At 37.6% G+C, this 15,986-nt stretch overlaps 3 protein-coding genes across 5 annotated transcripts; 2 read left to right on the forward strand and 1 right to left on the reverse strand.

Moving 5' to 3' along the window:
* The first annotated feature begins 1,002 nt into the window (after nucleotides 1-1,002).
* LOC104219517 (heat shock protein 83) lies at nucleotides 1,003-4,042 on the forward strand. The gene is made up of 3 exons (XM_009770210.2): nucleotides 1,003-1,411; nucleotides 1,869-2,149; nucleotides 2,243-4,042. Exons 1-3 carry the CDS (start codon nucleotides 1,132-1,134, stop codon nucleotides 3,791-3,793), a joined length of 2,112 nt encoding a protein of 703 aa, XP_009768512.1. The 5' UTR covers nucleotides 1,003-1,131; the 3' UTR covers nucleotides 3,794-4,042.
* Nucleotides 4,043-5,258: 1,216 nt separating this feature from the next.
* On the forward strand, nucleotides 5,259-10,366 carry LOC104219518 (uncharacterized). 3 transcript variants are annotated; one of them, XM_009770211.2, is made up of 7 exons: nucleotides 5,259-5,743; nucleotides 5,850-5,948; nucleotides 6,407-6,615; nucleotides 6,962-7,050; nucleotides 7,220-7,582; nucleotides 7,953-9,212; nucleotides 10,030-10,366. In XM_009770211.2, exons 1-6 carry the CDS (start codon nucleotides 5,670-5,672, stop codon nucleotides 9,204-9,206), a joined length of 2,088 nt encoding a protein of 695 aa, XP_009768513.1. In that variant the 5' UTR covers nucleotides 5,259-5,669; the 3' UTR covers nucleotides 9,207-9,212; nucleotides 10,030-10,366. The 3 variants fall into 3 exon arrangements, with proteins under 3 accessions (XP_009768513.1, XP_009768515.1, XP_070024707.1); XM_009770213.2 differs by having other exon boundaries at nucleotides 7,953-9,207; XM_070168606.1 differs by having other exon boundaries at nucleotides 6,515-6,615.
* Nucleotides 10,367-15,284: 4,918 nt separating this feature from the next.
* LOC138888083 (uncharacterized) lies at nucleotides 15,285-15,749 on the reverse strand. Its single transcript, XM_070169890.1, has one exon. It carries the CDS (start codon nucleotides 15,747-15,749, stop codon nucleotides 15,285-15,287), a length of 465 nt encoding a protein of 154 aa, XP_070025991.1.
* Nucleotides 15,750-15,986: the final 237 nt, after the last annotated feature.

The following is a 15,986-nucleotide window of genomic DNA, read 5'->3' on the forward strand; positions in this document are numbered from 1 at the left end:
TCTAATACAAAATTATTTATATTATATTTATAATATTATTTTAATATCATATTAAATGTGAAATAATATTTTTGAAATTACTAATCTCGAGATAAAATAATAAAGATGTCCTTCTCAAATACTCATTTCTCTTAAAGCCCTTTAAGAAAATTAAGGTCAAAACTAAAAATAAATTATTCAAGTTTTATATTATACCTCGTATATTTTATTTTTAGTCTAATTTATTAAACATCTAATAAAGTATATGCATTAAATAACTAAATATTTATTTAATTTGGCGAACAAAACTGGCCCCCTAATTTTAGCCATGGAAAAAATAGTTAAAAATATCCTTGTACAACATATTCTTCCGGGGTTGGGTAAGGTCTGCGTATACTCTAACCTCCTTGGACCCCATAATTTGGATAAGGTCTACGTATACTGCTCAGACCCCATAGTGAAATCCTACTGGGTTGTTATTGTTGTTATTGTACTACATGAAATTGATCGAGTTTACTCTCCTTATTGTTTTAGGTCGATTCAAATTCCTCCCTTTTAATATTCGCTCGGCCTCCCATCCACTAGTCGCTTATTTTTTTCTATAATTATTTTGTAGTTTTTTTATTTTCTATTTATCTTTCTTTATCTTTATGTTTGTCACAAAACCACTTGGAGAATATACACGAGAAAATAAGATTAAATTTGTAATCCAATAAATATTACTCCTATATAAAATATTTTTTCCTTCCCAAAATATAGGAAAATAAAATTATTTTACTCTATGCAGGACAAGTCCATCTATAGATAATTTTTTATTTTATTTTGTTGTGATGACAAGTAGGAACTCGAAGTTTTTTTGTTAAGAACATTCCAGATGTCTTAGGTGGACAAAACTTTTTTTTTTGGTGCGTATACTCATTTCCACGTCAGCGCGAGGAAGCACTTTTTTGTGTAGAGGGACGTAGAAGACTCGAGAAGCAGAGATTTCACCTCTTCGTCAAGGCAACTTCTTTGGTTGATAGAAGAACCTAGAATTCTTCTGCATTCATATATAAACCACCCTCCCCTTTCCACAAAAATCAGATCCCAAGCGTTCTTACGAATTCTCTCTTCATAGCGTCCTAACAAGTTTCACATTCTCTGCATTTCTCAATGGCGGATGTTCAAATGGCTGATGCTGAAACCTTCGCATTCCAGGCTGAGATTAACCAGTTGTTGAGTTTGATCATTAACACTTTCTACAGCAACAAGGAGATTTTCCTTCGGGAACTTATTAGCAATTCTTCTGATGCATTAGACAAGATTCGATTCGAGAGTTTGACGGATAAGAGCAAGCTTGATGCTCAACCTGAGCTCTTCATTCGCCTTGTTCCGGATAAGGCTAATAAGACCCTCTCCATTATCGATAGCGGAATCGGCATGACTAAAGCAGGTAATCGCATTGTTCATCTACTATTACTATTCCGTTGTTTGTCCAGCGTTATATTGCTCTGTTAATCTCCAAGAGATTTATCGGTGCTAGCTTTTCGTAGACTCTTGTTTCAATGAAATTTTTATCTGTATGCATATGTTGCTGTAGTTTAATGTTAGGAAAGTGTGTCTGTATTACTCTTGTTTCGGAGAATGAATTTAATTTGTGTGTCTGATTTGAAAACGTATATTCATATCAAAGTACTGGTGGTATTGTCATGATTTTCCCATTAATCCTTGGAGAAAATTTAATCTCACATATCGACGCATGCAGTTTAACTATCTAGCACTAATCGATTGATTGATGGCAGTGGTTCATACTCTAGGAGGAGGATGGTTGAGTTGATTTATAAGGACCTCCGGATTTAGTTGTAGAATGGATACTGATGACTCTGTTTTTTTTCTGTTGGTTCGAGTAGATTTGGTCAACAATTTGGGTACAATTGCAAGGTCCGGCACAAAGGAATTTATGGAAGCGTTGCAGGCTGGAGCTGATGTTAGTATGATTGGCCAATTTGGTGTTGGTTTCTATTCTGCTTACCTCGTAGCAGAGAAGGTCATTGTGACCACCAAGCACAACGATGATGAGCAGTATGTCTGGGAATCACAAGCCGGTGGTTCATTTACTGTTACAAGGGATGTCGATGGAGAGCAATTGGGCAGAGGAACTAAAATAACTCTCTTCCTTAAAGAGGACCAGGTAAGCAGCACTACTTAACTGCAGGAATGGTTATGTTAAAATTCATTTGTCCTAATTTAGAGGTTGTTGTAATTAATTTTGATTTAATTACAGCTGGAGTACTTGGAGGAGAGGAGAATCAAGGATTTAGTGAAGAAGCACTCTGAATTCATTAGCTACCCTATTTATCTCTGGACTGAGAAGACAACCGAGAAAGAAATCAGTGATGATGAAGATGATGAGCCCAAGAAAGATGAGGAGGGTGCTGTTGAGGAGGTCGACGAGGATAAAGAGAAGGAGAAAGGCAAGAAAAAGAAGATTAAAGAGGTTTCTCATGAGTGGCAGCTCATTAACAAGCAGAAACCTATCTGGTTGCGCAAACCAGAGGAGATCACCAAGGATGAGTATGCCTCTTTCTACAAGAGCTTGACCAATGACTGGGAGGAGCACCTTGCTGTCAAACACTTCTCTGTTGAGGGGCAGCTTGAATTCAAGGCAATCCTCTTTGTGCCCAAGAGAGCTCCTTTTGATCTTTTTGACACCCGAAAGAAGATGAACAACATTAAGCTTTATGTCAGGAGGGTGTTCATTATGGACAACTGCGAGGAACTTATCCCTGAGTACCTCGGATTTGTGAAGGGTGTTGTTGATTCTGATGACTTGCCTCTCAACATCTCTCGTGAGATGCTACAGCAGAACAAGATTCTCAAGGTGATTAGGAAGAACCTCGTGAAGAAATGTATTGAGATGTTCAATGAGATTGCTGAGAATAAGGAGGACTATAACAAGTTCTATGAGGCTTTCTCAAAGAACTTGAAGTTGGGTATTCATGAGGACAGCCAGAACAGAGCCAAGTTGGCTGACCTTCTTCGTTACCACTCCACCAAGAGTGGCGATGAGATGACCAGTCTCAAGGATTATGTCACCAGAATGAAGGAGGGCCAAAAAGACATCTATTATATCACTGGAGAAAGCAAGAAGGCAGTGGAGAACTCTCCATTCTTGGAACGTCTCAAGAAGAAAGGATATGAAGTGCTCTACATGGTTGATGCCATCGATGAATATGCAGTCGGGCAGCTGAAAGAATATGATGGTAAGAAGCTAGTCTCTGCTACGAAGGAGGGACTGAAGCTTGATGATGACAGTGAAGAAGAGAAGAAGAAAAAGGAGGAGAAGAAAAAGTCTTTTGAGAACCTTTGCAAGATCATTAAAGACATCCTTGGCGACAAAGTTGAGAAGGTGGTTGTGTCTGACAGGATTGTTGATTCTCCTTGTTGCTTGGTTACTGGCGAATATGGTTGGACAGCCAATATGGAAAGGATCATGAAGGCTCAGGCCTTGAGGGACAGCAGCATGAGCTCTTACATGTCCAGCAAGAAGACAATGGAAATTAACCCCGACAATGGAATCATGGAAGAACTGCGTAAGAGAGCTGAGGCTGACAAAAATGACAAATCAGTGAAGGATCTTGTGTTGTTGCTCTTTGAGACTGCGCTACTGACATCTGGTTTTAGTCTTGATGACCCTAACACTTTTGCTGCAAGGATTCACAGGATGCTGAAGTTGGGTCTGAGCATTGACGAGGAAGAGGAAGCTGTTGAAGATGCGGATATGCCTGCACTGGAGGAAACTGGTGAAGAAAGCAAGATGGAAGAAGTGGACTAAGCACGCTGCTTGGTTTGAAGATGTCTTACATTGGATGCTGAACATACATTTTACTCTTGGTTCTCTTTTCTTCTGTTTAGTAATACCTTTTTGGCTAGTGGTTCTGATGTGTCGATTGAGCCTGTTGTGTAAGCAACTGCGTCACCTAGTTTGTGTGTAGTTTGTCTCGTCCAAGTGTTACTGTCAGAGTTTGTCATCCGATTTCTGAATGTTAATAGACTATTTCGATTATCGATATTTCCTGTTTTATACTCGGTTCTACTCTTTTCCAGGATGTACAGTCCAACGATTATTCTCAAATTAACATGAATACCTGAGCTGGGCAACTTAGATTAGATGTGGTGGGTAAAGGGTAATTAAGTACTAAGTAGGGTACCCCTGAGAAAACAATTCAGGTGACTAATTGCCTGAAAGGACTAAGGTACTCTTTCAGGGTTAGTATTCTTCTTCTAGCTGATTCTCTCCCTTTAAACTGGTCAACTGAGCTAGAGTTAAATGCCCAAAATAACGTCCTTGTTGGATAATTAATTCCCTAAAGACCCCTATGCGAGACATTTAAACATATAAAATCTTAACTACGTGGAGTAACACTCTTATACAAATAAGCTGATCTTGCAATGTCCAAAAATTATGCTTAACAAACTTTAGAATTTTAATAAAAGCAAATGCAATAATACCGAGGCTTCACGATAAACTATTGGAAGATATGAACGTATGAAAAAGGTCCACTGAAGTAAGAAAAGAAAAGAATTATGTAGACCAACATTAAAACATGATTCAGATTTCGACTGCCTATATTAATGGTGTTACATAATCTTTTTAAAAGGAAGCCATTTTGACATATTTCACAAAAGTCGTGTAGGTAATAAAAATTGAACCGCTACTCCTTTTAGCGTATACCAAAAATTTACTTCCTCTGTTATTTGTTTAGTATTCTAAATTTAAATTTTTCACTTTTATTTGTTAGTTTTTCTTTTTTTTTTCTGTTATATCCACAGTGTTAATTACTGATTTCAAATCAATTTCAAATCTTTGATATTATGATAGGTAGAGACCATCTTCTCAAGTAATTTTTTTGTTTCTCCTCTTTGCTTTGTTTTTTTTCTTTCTTTTGGAGTGTTAACTAACGGCAAGGAAACTTACCATAACCTGTAACCTTGCGACTATTTTGAAGAATTTCAACCTTGCGACTCCTTCGCAGACCTTTTAAAGAAAGTTTTCCAAAATACAACAGAAGTCTTTTCAGTCATTAAGAACAGTTCTGAGGCTATGCTCTGAAAGTTTCCAGCAAATAGCAAAACTTTTACAAACTGATTTTTTTTTAATCTAAACGCGTTTGTGTTTTCTCAAAATAAAATTGTTCAAAGTATATGTCTAAAGACTGTTTTAACCCACCCAAGTACGCATACGATATGTCAGTAAGCAGGGGGAGATACCTCCCACTCCCCTGCGGTCATTGCTTTCTTTTCTTGCTCTGCAATCTTCTTTCCACTTATAGTATAAGAACAGTTCACGTTTTTTAGCCCTTGTAAACATTTCACATCTCTGTAATAGCAAAAGTGCAAAACAATGTGAATATGTAATCGTCTCTACATATTCACCTGGAGTTCCACTCATTTTCTCAAATCAAGTCTTTTAATCTCCTCCTTCTACACTGGTACATTCTGATATAAATGTGCAATAACTAGGGCTTTTTACAGAACATACACATCACATTAGCGATTCAGAAGAGTTGATTCGGTTCCAAGTGTTAAATTTGATAAGTCTCTTATTTTCGGAAGCTGTAGCGGAAAGTTACAGGCGGAAACTGTGGAGGTAGGGGGCTATAGTTGTACGAACTTGTACTGACTGTGAAAATTTGAGCAACGACTTCGGAATGGGTGTGGAAATTGAAGAACACAGCTCAGGAGAGCGGTTGGAATCGGAGAGAACTATTACAGAGATTTTAAAGTGACTAACGTTTTCTTACTCTTTTTTATTTTTATTTTCGCTTCTATATCCAATTGCAAGTATTACACTGATTAACATAAATTTTTGTTTGATACTTGTGCTGCAGAGATTCTAGGATTACGTACACTAAAGCATTCATGTTATCATTGATTAACCTGCAAATTTGTAAGGAGTTACCCAAGGATTTTGATTCATCAGTTTTACGGTAAGTGAAATGTCGCAACTTTAATTGCTTGATGTCGTCTCTGCTAATTTTGCTTTATTGTTCCGTTATGCTTTAATTAAGTTGTTCTCTATGCTTTAACTGCGAGAAAAAGTGCCGAACTGCTTAATTATTGCTTATAAAAGAAGATACTTCGCGTGACTTTATTTACTTGCGACTAGCGGTTCTAAATTAAGATGAACACTTCCATTTACAGCTGAGAAATTTGATGTCGAAAACTATGTTCCGCTCTTTTACATTCAATTGCTGGTAAAAATTTCTCTGCTTATCGCAACAAAAAGAAAAAAATGAAACGAAGAAAGAAATAGAATAATCACAGCGTAGGTTGACTTATTGACTCGTGATAATTGACGCTGATCTTACAGGTTTAATAACTAGTTACTATTAATTTATATTTGGTGACTAGTTCTTTCTGCATCTTGTAATTGCTTCCCTAACAGCGAACTTGATGGTGCATCTGAGTATAAGCTGGAAATGCAACAGACATCTGCGGTCCTACCTCCGTATGCTTCAAACAATTCTTATATTGATCCTTCAACTGTTATTAGATGTGATTTGGTTGCTGCTTCTCGAGGATCTTGTGGAAGATGGGAGAAACAATGTTCACGGTTGAACACACAGAATAGTCCACAGGGAAGCTGTGATTCAGGTCTTTGACAATAGTTGTTATGATGCATTGAATTAGTTCTCTTACTTTATGATCGATTAAATCCAATCCTTGATATGTCAAACTTATTATGCAGAGTGCCCTCAAATTGTATAATCAAGTTAGTTTCAGAAACAGTCAGGTTTTTTATGTAACAGGAGGTTCTGCTAGATTACATTCACTTGGTTAAATCAATGTTTCAATAACACACTTTATCTTTCTTCATGTATCTGGATGTTGCATGCATACCTCTCAAATGCCCAGTGTATAGATGGTTCACTAGTTATGAGTAGATAAGAACCTGTTATACTACCCATAGGTCTATTCTGATGATAGACATGTAATGCAGATTCCAGGGTGCAGAATGATCGTTCTGGGATTTTGGGATCAATTCTTAGTAAGAGCAAGAACCCTTATCGTCCACCACAGTCCTACAAGGTCAGGTTATTATGCACTCAAGATTGGTCATGATTATGGCTCCTGTATTGCTCTACTATGTCTCTAGTGCAAAGCAAAAACTCTCTATTCACAATATGCTTAAAGAATAAACCAACCCATTCCATGAGGTGCATGTAGTTTTTGTAAATTAAGCCTTGTGATTGTGCAGGTTGGCAATTCCAATTCGTATGCTAGCCATTCATCAAAAGAAACTAAGTCTCTAGCTAACAAGGCCTGTACTGCTCAAGAGGATGTACAATTACACAATGATACTCTTCAAATCAATGTAGTTGGGGATAAAAGTTCTGATGTTCTGGCTACCCATCGGAGCAAGCAGATTGCGAAATTGTCTGAAAGCCAAAAATCTGTCGACAAGTTTGTAGATCAAGAGAAGTCACAGTGCGAAGCACCTGATTCTAAGGATGCTGCTATTGCTACTTCTCAGCAAGAACATCCTGATTCAGATGCTAAAGCATTAAAGGCGATTAATTTGGAAGAATCTGAAAGAACACAATTTGGAAAGACACCTGAGGTATTTTTCTGGACATGGTTAGATGTTCACTAATAAGAGATACTTAAGTCCCAGTATCGGTTTTATTATCGATACTTTCCCTCTTATTCTTGGTAAGCTTGCGATTTTTCTTAGTCCAGTATCTGTCTTCTAAGTAGTGTCTGGGATTTTCCCCTAGATTTAAGAGCTTATTCGTCAATGCAATTATCCGATTCCATAGTTTCCTTTGACATTTAGATGACACTTCGGTCAAGTCAAACAAGGAAAGGGTAGGAAGGTCGAAAAAATAAATGAAATGAGGCTGAACTGGATTACATATTTATTCAGTCAGATAATTACCCATGACTGCAATGATAGTGGTGCAGTTTTGTCCTTTTTATCTTCTTTGCAGAAGGAAGCGTCACTGCCACATGCTGACTTTCCTGGCATTGCAACAAAATGTTTGAGGAGGCCATGTACTGCCAGAAGGGAGAATGGTATTCGTACAGTCAACATCTTAGCAGAGGGAAGCCATGAAAATCTTAAACTGAATCTGGAGTCCAAGGATGATTTTGAAACTGAAATCAGTAATGAGTTGCTTTCAGATGAAACATTCTTTCCTTCTCAGGAAAATTCGTACGAGAGGAATTTGAAAACCAACCAATTAGAGCCCTATGAATTCTTCTTAGCACCAGTTCTCCGCAATTGTGGAGCTTTTGGGACAGATTGTGAAGGGATTAGGGATTCTATCTTTGATTGTGAGCTTGAGTTGGATGAGATTGAGGAAAGCACATCTCTTTTTGATGATTTTTGGACTGAGATACTAGCAGTTATTCATTTGGAGCAGGAATCTAAGGTTAGTTACTCGGCTGATACAGATAACATAACAGAATCTGAAGTTCCACTTCGTTTACCGGACGAAGATGAATTGATTTTCCTGAATTATGAGGAAGGGCCAAAAGAGCCCAAGATCCCTCCTGTGGACACTTCTACTGATTTGGATTTTGTGGAAGATGAAATCATTTTGCCTGACGAGGACAGTCTGATTTCTGCTGACAATCTAACAAAGCACATGGTTGCAAAGAGTTGGTGGAAAACTGATACTGCTGATTCTGCTGACAATTCTGAAGATGCTAATTGCTCAGAGGTAACATTTGCCGGTAGAGCTGATAAAGTGATGGCTAACTTCATTGCTGACAACACTGAACACCAAGAAGTTGCTCATTGTCGTGAGAAATCGTCTCCACCTGGTGTGAAAGTTCCATCATCTCCTGAATTTTCGAGCTCTGTAACTCACTGGAAACCATGTCCCAACCAGATCGTTTCTCAGACCCCGTGTTTCCATGTAAATCCAGAAATTCCAACTCTCCATCCATTGGATCTTTATTTTACTTGCAGTAGTTTCCAGAACATAAGAGAACCAAAACACGTTCATTATTACCCAGCAGTATATTGGTACCCTTGTTCTGACATTCATCATGAGTCTTCCATGAAAACCACACCCGCCAATGGAAAGAAATATGAGTATCTTAAACAGTATCCAATGTTGCACCAGCCAGATAATGAGCAAGTCATTTATGATGTTGTACAACAATGGGATACTGTGCAACTATTGCCTGAGACTTATCAACAATCACACTACCCAGGATTTGGATTTCCAATATGAGGTGAGGTACGCTTTCCAGCCCTGTTCTTTGACCTCTAAATTCGACTTAAAGGCCCTGTTGTTGGAGAAAGGAAGGAACTTGTTTTCATTTGGTCGCTCTGTTTCGTCATTTGGTACTAAACGCAAAATCTTTTGTCGTCCATTTGGATTATTTATAACTTGTCATTTTCCAGCAAATGAGAGTTGATACACCCATGGGGTGCGGCCCTTCCTTGGATCCTACGTGAATGCGGAATGCCTTTTGCACCGGGCTGCCTTTTTTTTTAACCTCACTTTCTCTTCATCATTGCAATGTTTCCATCAATTTTAGGTTAGAAGATAGCTCAAACGTGTGTTCCAACAATTTCTTTACTTTCACTTGCTTGGGAGTTCAATTTTTTGAAAATTTAAAGGCTATCGAAACTTAATTATCTTTGCAGTAACTTCAGCTTTCCGGTTTTTCCTTCTATATGTATTCAACTAATATAACTCTTCTGTACAAGCGGTTAATATGTATCTTTCATATGTTATACAAATATAGCAGCATATCTAGAGTCTAATGCTATACGATTAGAGTATTGCTTTTAATCCATGGCAAATTTAGCAGTCGCTGATTTCTTCTCAAAATTGGTCATTGCTTAGCACATGTTATGGGGAAGATGAAACATTATCTTTAGCACCCTGTAAACCATAAGACCATCTTCTCAATAGTTTTCAACTTTGATGCCTTTATTATAGTTAAATGCTGGACAAAAATGTTTAAAACTGCTTCAGCTTCAAGTCAGAATGCTATAAGTGATTCATCTGGAGACAAAGATTTCAAGGTCCTTTTTTCATTTTTCAGATAACTAGAAGCTGCTGATATGCAACTGGCTCGTTGACATGAAAGAAGAAGCAAAAAGGAGACTCTATTGCAGCTAGCTAACTTCCACTGTCTACAGCAAAGAATATGCCTTAGGATTTTAGTATGTAGTAGATGATCATGACCGTAGGATTTTAATTTGTAGTAGATGATAATTTTGATGGAATGGGCAACTGCTGGTTGACACACAATTGCACAGAACTCATCCATTGCTGAAGTTTGTATATACACACACAATAGCTTCAGACGGGAAGGCAGCTTGTCGGCACTTGTTTTAGTTGGAAAAGGAACTGACTTAGGAGAACACAACATTCATCAAGGTATTAAATAAATCAAACTTCACATTTAATGCCTGGATGTCGTATTTTTATTGATCATGCACGTATAAATACTATCTGTAAGTATCATGTTCTTTGACTTCCTAGCTTATTTATGGTTAGATACTCCGATGTTATTTAGATTGTAATCCAGGGAGTAATAAAATAACTTGAAGGAGGAAAAATAACATCAATTATTTCTTTCTTCTATAAGGCATACTTGATTAGGGCAAATTAAGATATGTCAAATTGTGAGGATTGCTTGAGGTCGTTACGGAGGAAGGTTCTAGAATAGAGTTCTGTTATTTAGAGAATGAGCAATCTTGATCTCCACTGCTATGTACAGTCGATATATACTAGAAGAAAGAAGAAGGAAAACTAAAAAAAGGCTAAAACACCTTTAACTTACTTATAACAAACTACCTACCTTCCTAATTAACTAACTACCCATGTGATTTTCACATGTTTATTTATATCATAATATGCCCCTTCAAGCTGGAGGGTGCAGAACATTGAACACTCCAAGCTTGCCAAGTAGATAATCGTGTTGAGCTGCCCCTAATGCTTTCGTCAACAAATCTGCTTGGTGCTCCTTAGTGATGACATGTATTGTCTTAACCATCTCTTCCTTGATTTTGTCTCTAATGAAATGATAATCGATCTCAATGTGCTTTGTTCTTTCGTGAAGTACATGATTAGCTGCTAGTTGAATGGGTGACTTACTATCACTGAACACTGTGACTGGTCGTACAATTTCCACACCCAATTCCTTGAACAAACCAAGTAGCCATGTCAATTCTGCAATGCTTGCAACCATGCTTATGTATTCTGCTTCAGCTGAACTCATTGAAACCTTCTGTTGCTTCTTCAATTTCCAAGATATCAATGAGTTTCCAAACTTGATAGCATAACCAGTGATAAACCTTCTAGTATTAAGACATGCAGCCTAGTCTGAGTCATACCATCATGTGAGCTCCTTAGCATATTCAGATTGTAGTAGCACACCTTGCCCTGGAGCACTCTTCAAGTACCTCACCACTCTCAGGGAAGCATCCCAATGAGATCTTTTTGGTATTTGCATAAACTGGCTCAAGGCTTGTACATCATAATTAATGTCAGGTCTTGTTATGCTAACATATAGAAGTTTTCCTGCTAGCCTATGATAAGTGCTAACATCCTGTAAAGCCATATCTCATGTGATTCCATTTTCCTTGTCATACTCTATTAAAGTCAGCGTTGAATTGACTTCCAATGGTGTACATGCAGGTTTAGCTCCACTTAATCATATGTTTGATATCAACTCTAACACATATTTCCTCTGATTCAATAGTACTCCACTCTTGGATCTTACGATTTTGATTCCCAAGAAGTACTTCAAACTCTCCCAAATCCTTCACTTTAAAGTTCTGATGCAGTATGTCTTTGGCCTTCTTAATCAACTCTGCACAACTTCCTGTGATGAGGAGGCCATCCACATATACAAGAATAGCCACTATGTCTTCTTGACTCTTTAGTGTGAAGAATGAATAATCATGATAGATTTGTATAAAACCAACTCCCAATAGAGCCTCAGTTAGTTTAGTATTCCATTGCCTTGAAGCTTGCTTGAGTCCATATAGAGACTTCATTAACTTGCACACTTTCCTTTTTCCTTGTCTTCTGAAGCCTTCAGGTAGCTCCATTTATACCTCTTCATATAGATATCCTTGCAAGAAGGCATTATAAACATCTTTTATCTGGTATAATCCCCAGCCTCTTGAAGCAGCTAAGGCAATGACAGTCCTCACAATGATCATTTTGGCCACTGGTGAGAAGGTGTCATGGTAGTCCAAGTCTTCCCGTTGAAAGTATCCTTTTGCAACCAATATGGCCTTAAATCTTTTTATGTCTCCATCTTCCTTGAACTTTATTTTATACACCCACTTTGATCCAACAACATTCTTCCCTTATGGTAAGTCTACCACTTTTCATGTGTTATTGTCTTCTAATGTCACCCCTCTTATTTCATTGCTTCTATCCATCTACTATCCTTCACAGCTTCCTTGAATGTATGTGGTTCAGTTAGTTGAGAGAATTTTGCTAGATAACATTGGTAGCTAGAACTGGTTTGATCATAGGCCAAGTAATTTGAGAGAGGATAGTTGCAATTTATGTTCTTTTTGGTTGTTACATAGTCTTTCATCCATATTGGTTCTTTGACCTGTCTTGTAGGTCTTCTGTCTGGTCTTGAGCTTGTTGCATTTTCACTTTCCTGCTGCTCATTGATATTTCCTTGCTGGTCTTCAATGGTAGTTGATTTCTCCTGTGCATTCTCATAGCCCGTTTGGCCAAGCTTCTAAAATCAGCTTATTTTGAGAAGTGCTTTTCTCAAAAGTACTTTTTAAAAAAGTACTTTTGGTGAGAAACAATTTGTGTTTGGCTAATTAATTTGAAAAGCACTTTTGAGCAGTAATTAGTGTTTGACCAAACTTTTAAAAATTGCTTCTAAGTATATTTTTCTCAAAAGTGCTTTTGGAGATAAGCTACTTTTTTCTACTTCTCCAAAACTGCTTCTGCTTCTCCTCAAGAGCACTTTTTTCCCTTCCAAAAGCTTGGCCAAACACCTCAATTTTTGGCCAAAAGTGTTTTTGGCCCAAAAAAATACTTTTGGCCCAAAAAAAGCTTGTCTAAACAGGCTATTAGAGGTCCCTGCTATATCTATCTCCTGCTGATTTTCAGAGTCTGTGTCTGGGTTCTCCTGCATGGTATTCTGTCCATTGTCCTGCAAAGTCACTTCTTTCTCCAGGGAGTTCAAAGTGCTTGTTTCCTGCAAAACGTTAGTATATAAAGGAGAGAACAACAAATGATTCAATTCTCCTCCACACTCCTAATTGACTGAGTTGTCCTCATTCTTCTTAGAAAATGGAAACTCAAATTCTCTAAAAACAACATCCCTGCTCATGAAGATTTGCTTTTTGAGCAAATAAAATAAAATATAACCTTTTTGTGTCTCAAAATACCCCATAAGAACATCTGCTCTGGCTCTTTCTGCAAATTTATCTATTTTGCCTACATTAGTAGCATAGCAAAGACATCCTAGAACTCTAAGATGTGCAAGGTTAGGCTTCTTGTGATACAAGACCTCATATGGAGTCTTGCCCCCTAGGACACTAGATAGTAGTCTATTGATCAAATATACATCTATTTGACACACATTCCCTAGTATTTGATTGGAATTGAGCCCTGAAACCTTAAGGCTCTTGCAGCATCAACTATGTGCCTATGGTTCCTCTCCACTATGCCATTCTGCTGTGGAGTATAAGGGTAGCTACTTTGATGGATAATACCTAGAGCATTCAATAATTCTGTACATTGCTTATTGAAGAATTCTGTCCCATTATCTGACTTTATCACCTTAACCATAATTCCAAACTGATTCTTAATCATAGTTAGGAACTGTTTTATTGCTACTATAACTTCAGACTTTAATTGTAGAAAAAATACCCATGTAAATCTAGAATGATCATCCACAATTTTCAAAAAGTACTGTTTTCTGTCAAAGGTAGCAATTTTATAAGGTCTTCATAAGTCCACATGCACAAGATAAAACAACGTATCTTCTCTAGAATCACTTAATGAAAATTTCAGTCTAGTTTGTTTTGCCAATGGGCATACATGGCAACTATCTTGTAGCATACTGCTAACCTTATTATGTAGACCTACTATATGCTTCATTACTGATAAAGAAGGATGACCTAGCCTTTTGTGCCACAGGCTACAAGAAGCTTCAGTCATCCTGCTCACAACATTGAAGGTCCTTATTTTACTATCTAGTCTTCCATAGTGGTCACCTTTGAGTAGATATAGACCTCCTCTTTCTACCAATCCCCTTCACCTTGCCATTCCAAAGATCCTAAAATATACAAAAATCAGAAAAGAAATTGGCATTACAATTCAACTTCCTAGTTAGCTTTGACACTGATAATAGGTTAAACTTGAAGTTTGGAACATAAAGCACTTCTCTGATTGTCTTCCTATCTAACAAGGTTGCACTACCAGTATGAGTAATGTCAGCCTTTTCTCTAGTAAGAAGATGTATTTTATCCTAGTCTGTCTTCCCTGTGCATTTAGTATCTATTAATAACTCTATATCAGAGGTTATATGATGTGTGGCACCTGAGTATATAATCCACTCCTTGTTCTTTTGTTTTTGTGTATAACTTGTCATTTAGGCAGCTGATTATACCTGTACCTGTACCTGTACTTGCTATGTTGGCATGATGTTCTTCAGGTTCTTTGTTCAGTAGGTTCAGTATCTGATTGTATTGATCATCTGTGAAGTAGTGGTATCCCTTTGTATCATTTACTTCAGTGCTCCTAAAAACACTATCTCCACTGCCTTGTGCATATGATGAAGACACATCTACATTATTGATAATTGTCATTAGCTCTCTTCTCCAACCACCTTGCTTACCAGTTGTATTCCATCCTCTTGGTTTTCCAGCATTGGAGTTCTGCTGCCAGCGTCCTGCATTAACATTAGAGTTTTGCTGCCAACCTCCTGCATTTTTCATACCTTCACCATACCTTCTCTTCGGAACAAAATCAGCAGGGTAACCTATAATTTTGTAATAGTTCTCTTTAGTATGTCCTTTTAAGTGACAAAATTCACATTGAAGGAGTTGTTTTCTTCCCCTTCCTGCCTGCATAGCTAGGGGTTCTACCTTATCAGTGATCATGTTTGCACCAATTGTCTGCTGGCTTTGATCTTGAATAATCATTGCCTAGGTCTGGTTGAGGGAATGAGCGTTGGTTCTCATGAGAATTTGCCTCCTTGCTTGATCAGATGAATCATTTAATCAGATAAAAATTGCATAACTCTCTGTTGATGCAAATGCTCTGCATGATCTTTTGATTTTTTCCAACAATTTGGGAATGGAACTAAAACATCATATTCATTCCAAGTTCCTTCAATTTCAAAAAATACACAGATACAGAACTAGTTCCTTGTGCCAAAGTTGCAATTTCACGATGCAGTTGAAAAATTCTTACACGATTCACCTTGTTAAACCTTTCACGCAGATCCTCCCAAATTAGGTGCGCATCCGATGCATACACAATTCTGTCTAAAAGTTCAGGTGCTACGTTGTTCATAATCCATGATAGAACAATGGCGTTATATGTTTTCCACTGCCCCAGTAACTCTCCTTCATATGCATCCTTTTTGCATGTTCCAGTGACAAAACCTAGCTTCTTCTTCCCCAAAAGAGCGATCCGCATCGACCTACTCCATAACCCATAGTTCTCTGACCCTGTAAGCTTAACATGAACTACAACTGAGCTAGGAGTGTCGGAAGGACCAATGTATAGAGGATGATTGTGATCTATCAACATAGTTTTTGCCATTGATGAATCTACGTCTGACATCAACAATTTTGTCAAATTGCGATCGAGCTTCGAGTAATTGAGAAATCAAAAATTGAGAGCAGAAATGAAATTAGAGACTGAAATCAGAAATCAACACGGTGCGATCTAGGCATGACACTATGATACCATGAATTGTGAGGATTGCTTGAGGTCGTTCATGGAGGAAGGTTGTAGAACAGAGTTATGTTATTCAGAGAAGGAGCAATCTTGCTCTCC

The sequence above is a fragment of the Nicotiana sylvestris genome, chromosome 3 (assembly GCF_000393655.2).
Source record: "Nicotiana sylvestris chromosome 3, ASM39365v2, whole genome shotgun sequence".
Taxonomy (NCBI): domain Eukaryota; kingdom Viridiplantae; phylum Streptophyta; class Magnoliopsida; order Solanales; family Solanaceae; genus Nicotiana; species Nicotiana sylvestris.

Excerpts from the sequence above, each read along its gene's own strand:
- LOC138888083 (XM_070169890.1), bottom strand. The coding sequence starts at position 15,749 with ATGGCAAAAACTATGTTGATAGATCACAATCATCCTCTATACATTGGT.
- LOC104219517 (XM_009770210.2), top strand. The coding sequence starts at position 1,132 with ATGGCGGATGTTCAAATGGCTGATGCTGAAACCTTCGCATTCCAGGCT. Across the intron at positions 1,412-1,868 it reads AATCGGCATGACTAAAGCAG|ATTTGGTCAACAATTTGGGT; the intron begins GTAATCGCATTG and ends TGGTTCGAGTAG. Across the intron at positions 2,150-2,242 it reads TCTTCCTTAAAGAGGACCAG|CTGGAGTACTTGGAGGAGAG; the intron begins GTAAGCAGCACT and ends ATTTAATTACAG.
- LOC104219518 (XM_009770211.2), top strand. The coding sequence starts at position 5,670 with ATGGGTGTGGAAATTGAAGAACACAGCTCAGGAGAGCGGTTGGAATCG. Across the intron at positions 5,744-5,849 it reads ACTATTACAGAGATTTTAAA|AGATTCTAGGATTACGTACA; the intron begins GTGACTAACGTT and ends CTTGTGCTGCAG. Across the intron at positions 6,616-6,961 it reads ACAGGGAAGCTGTGATTCAG|ATTCCAGGGTGCAGAATGAT; the intron begins GTCTTTGACAAT and ends CATGTAATGCAG.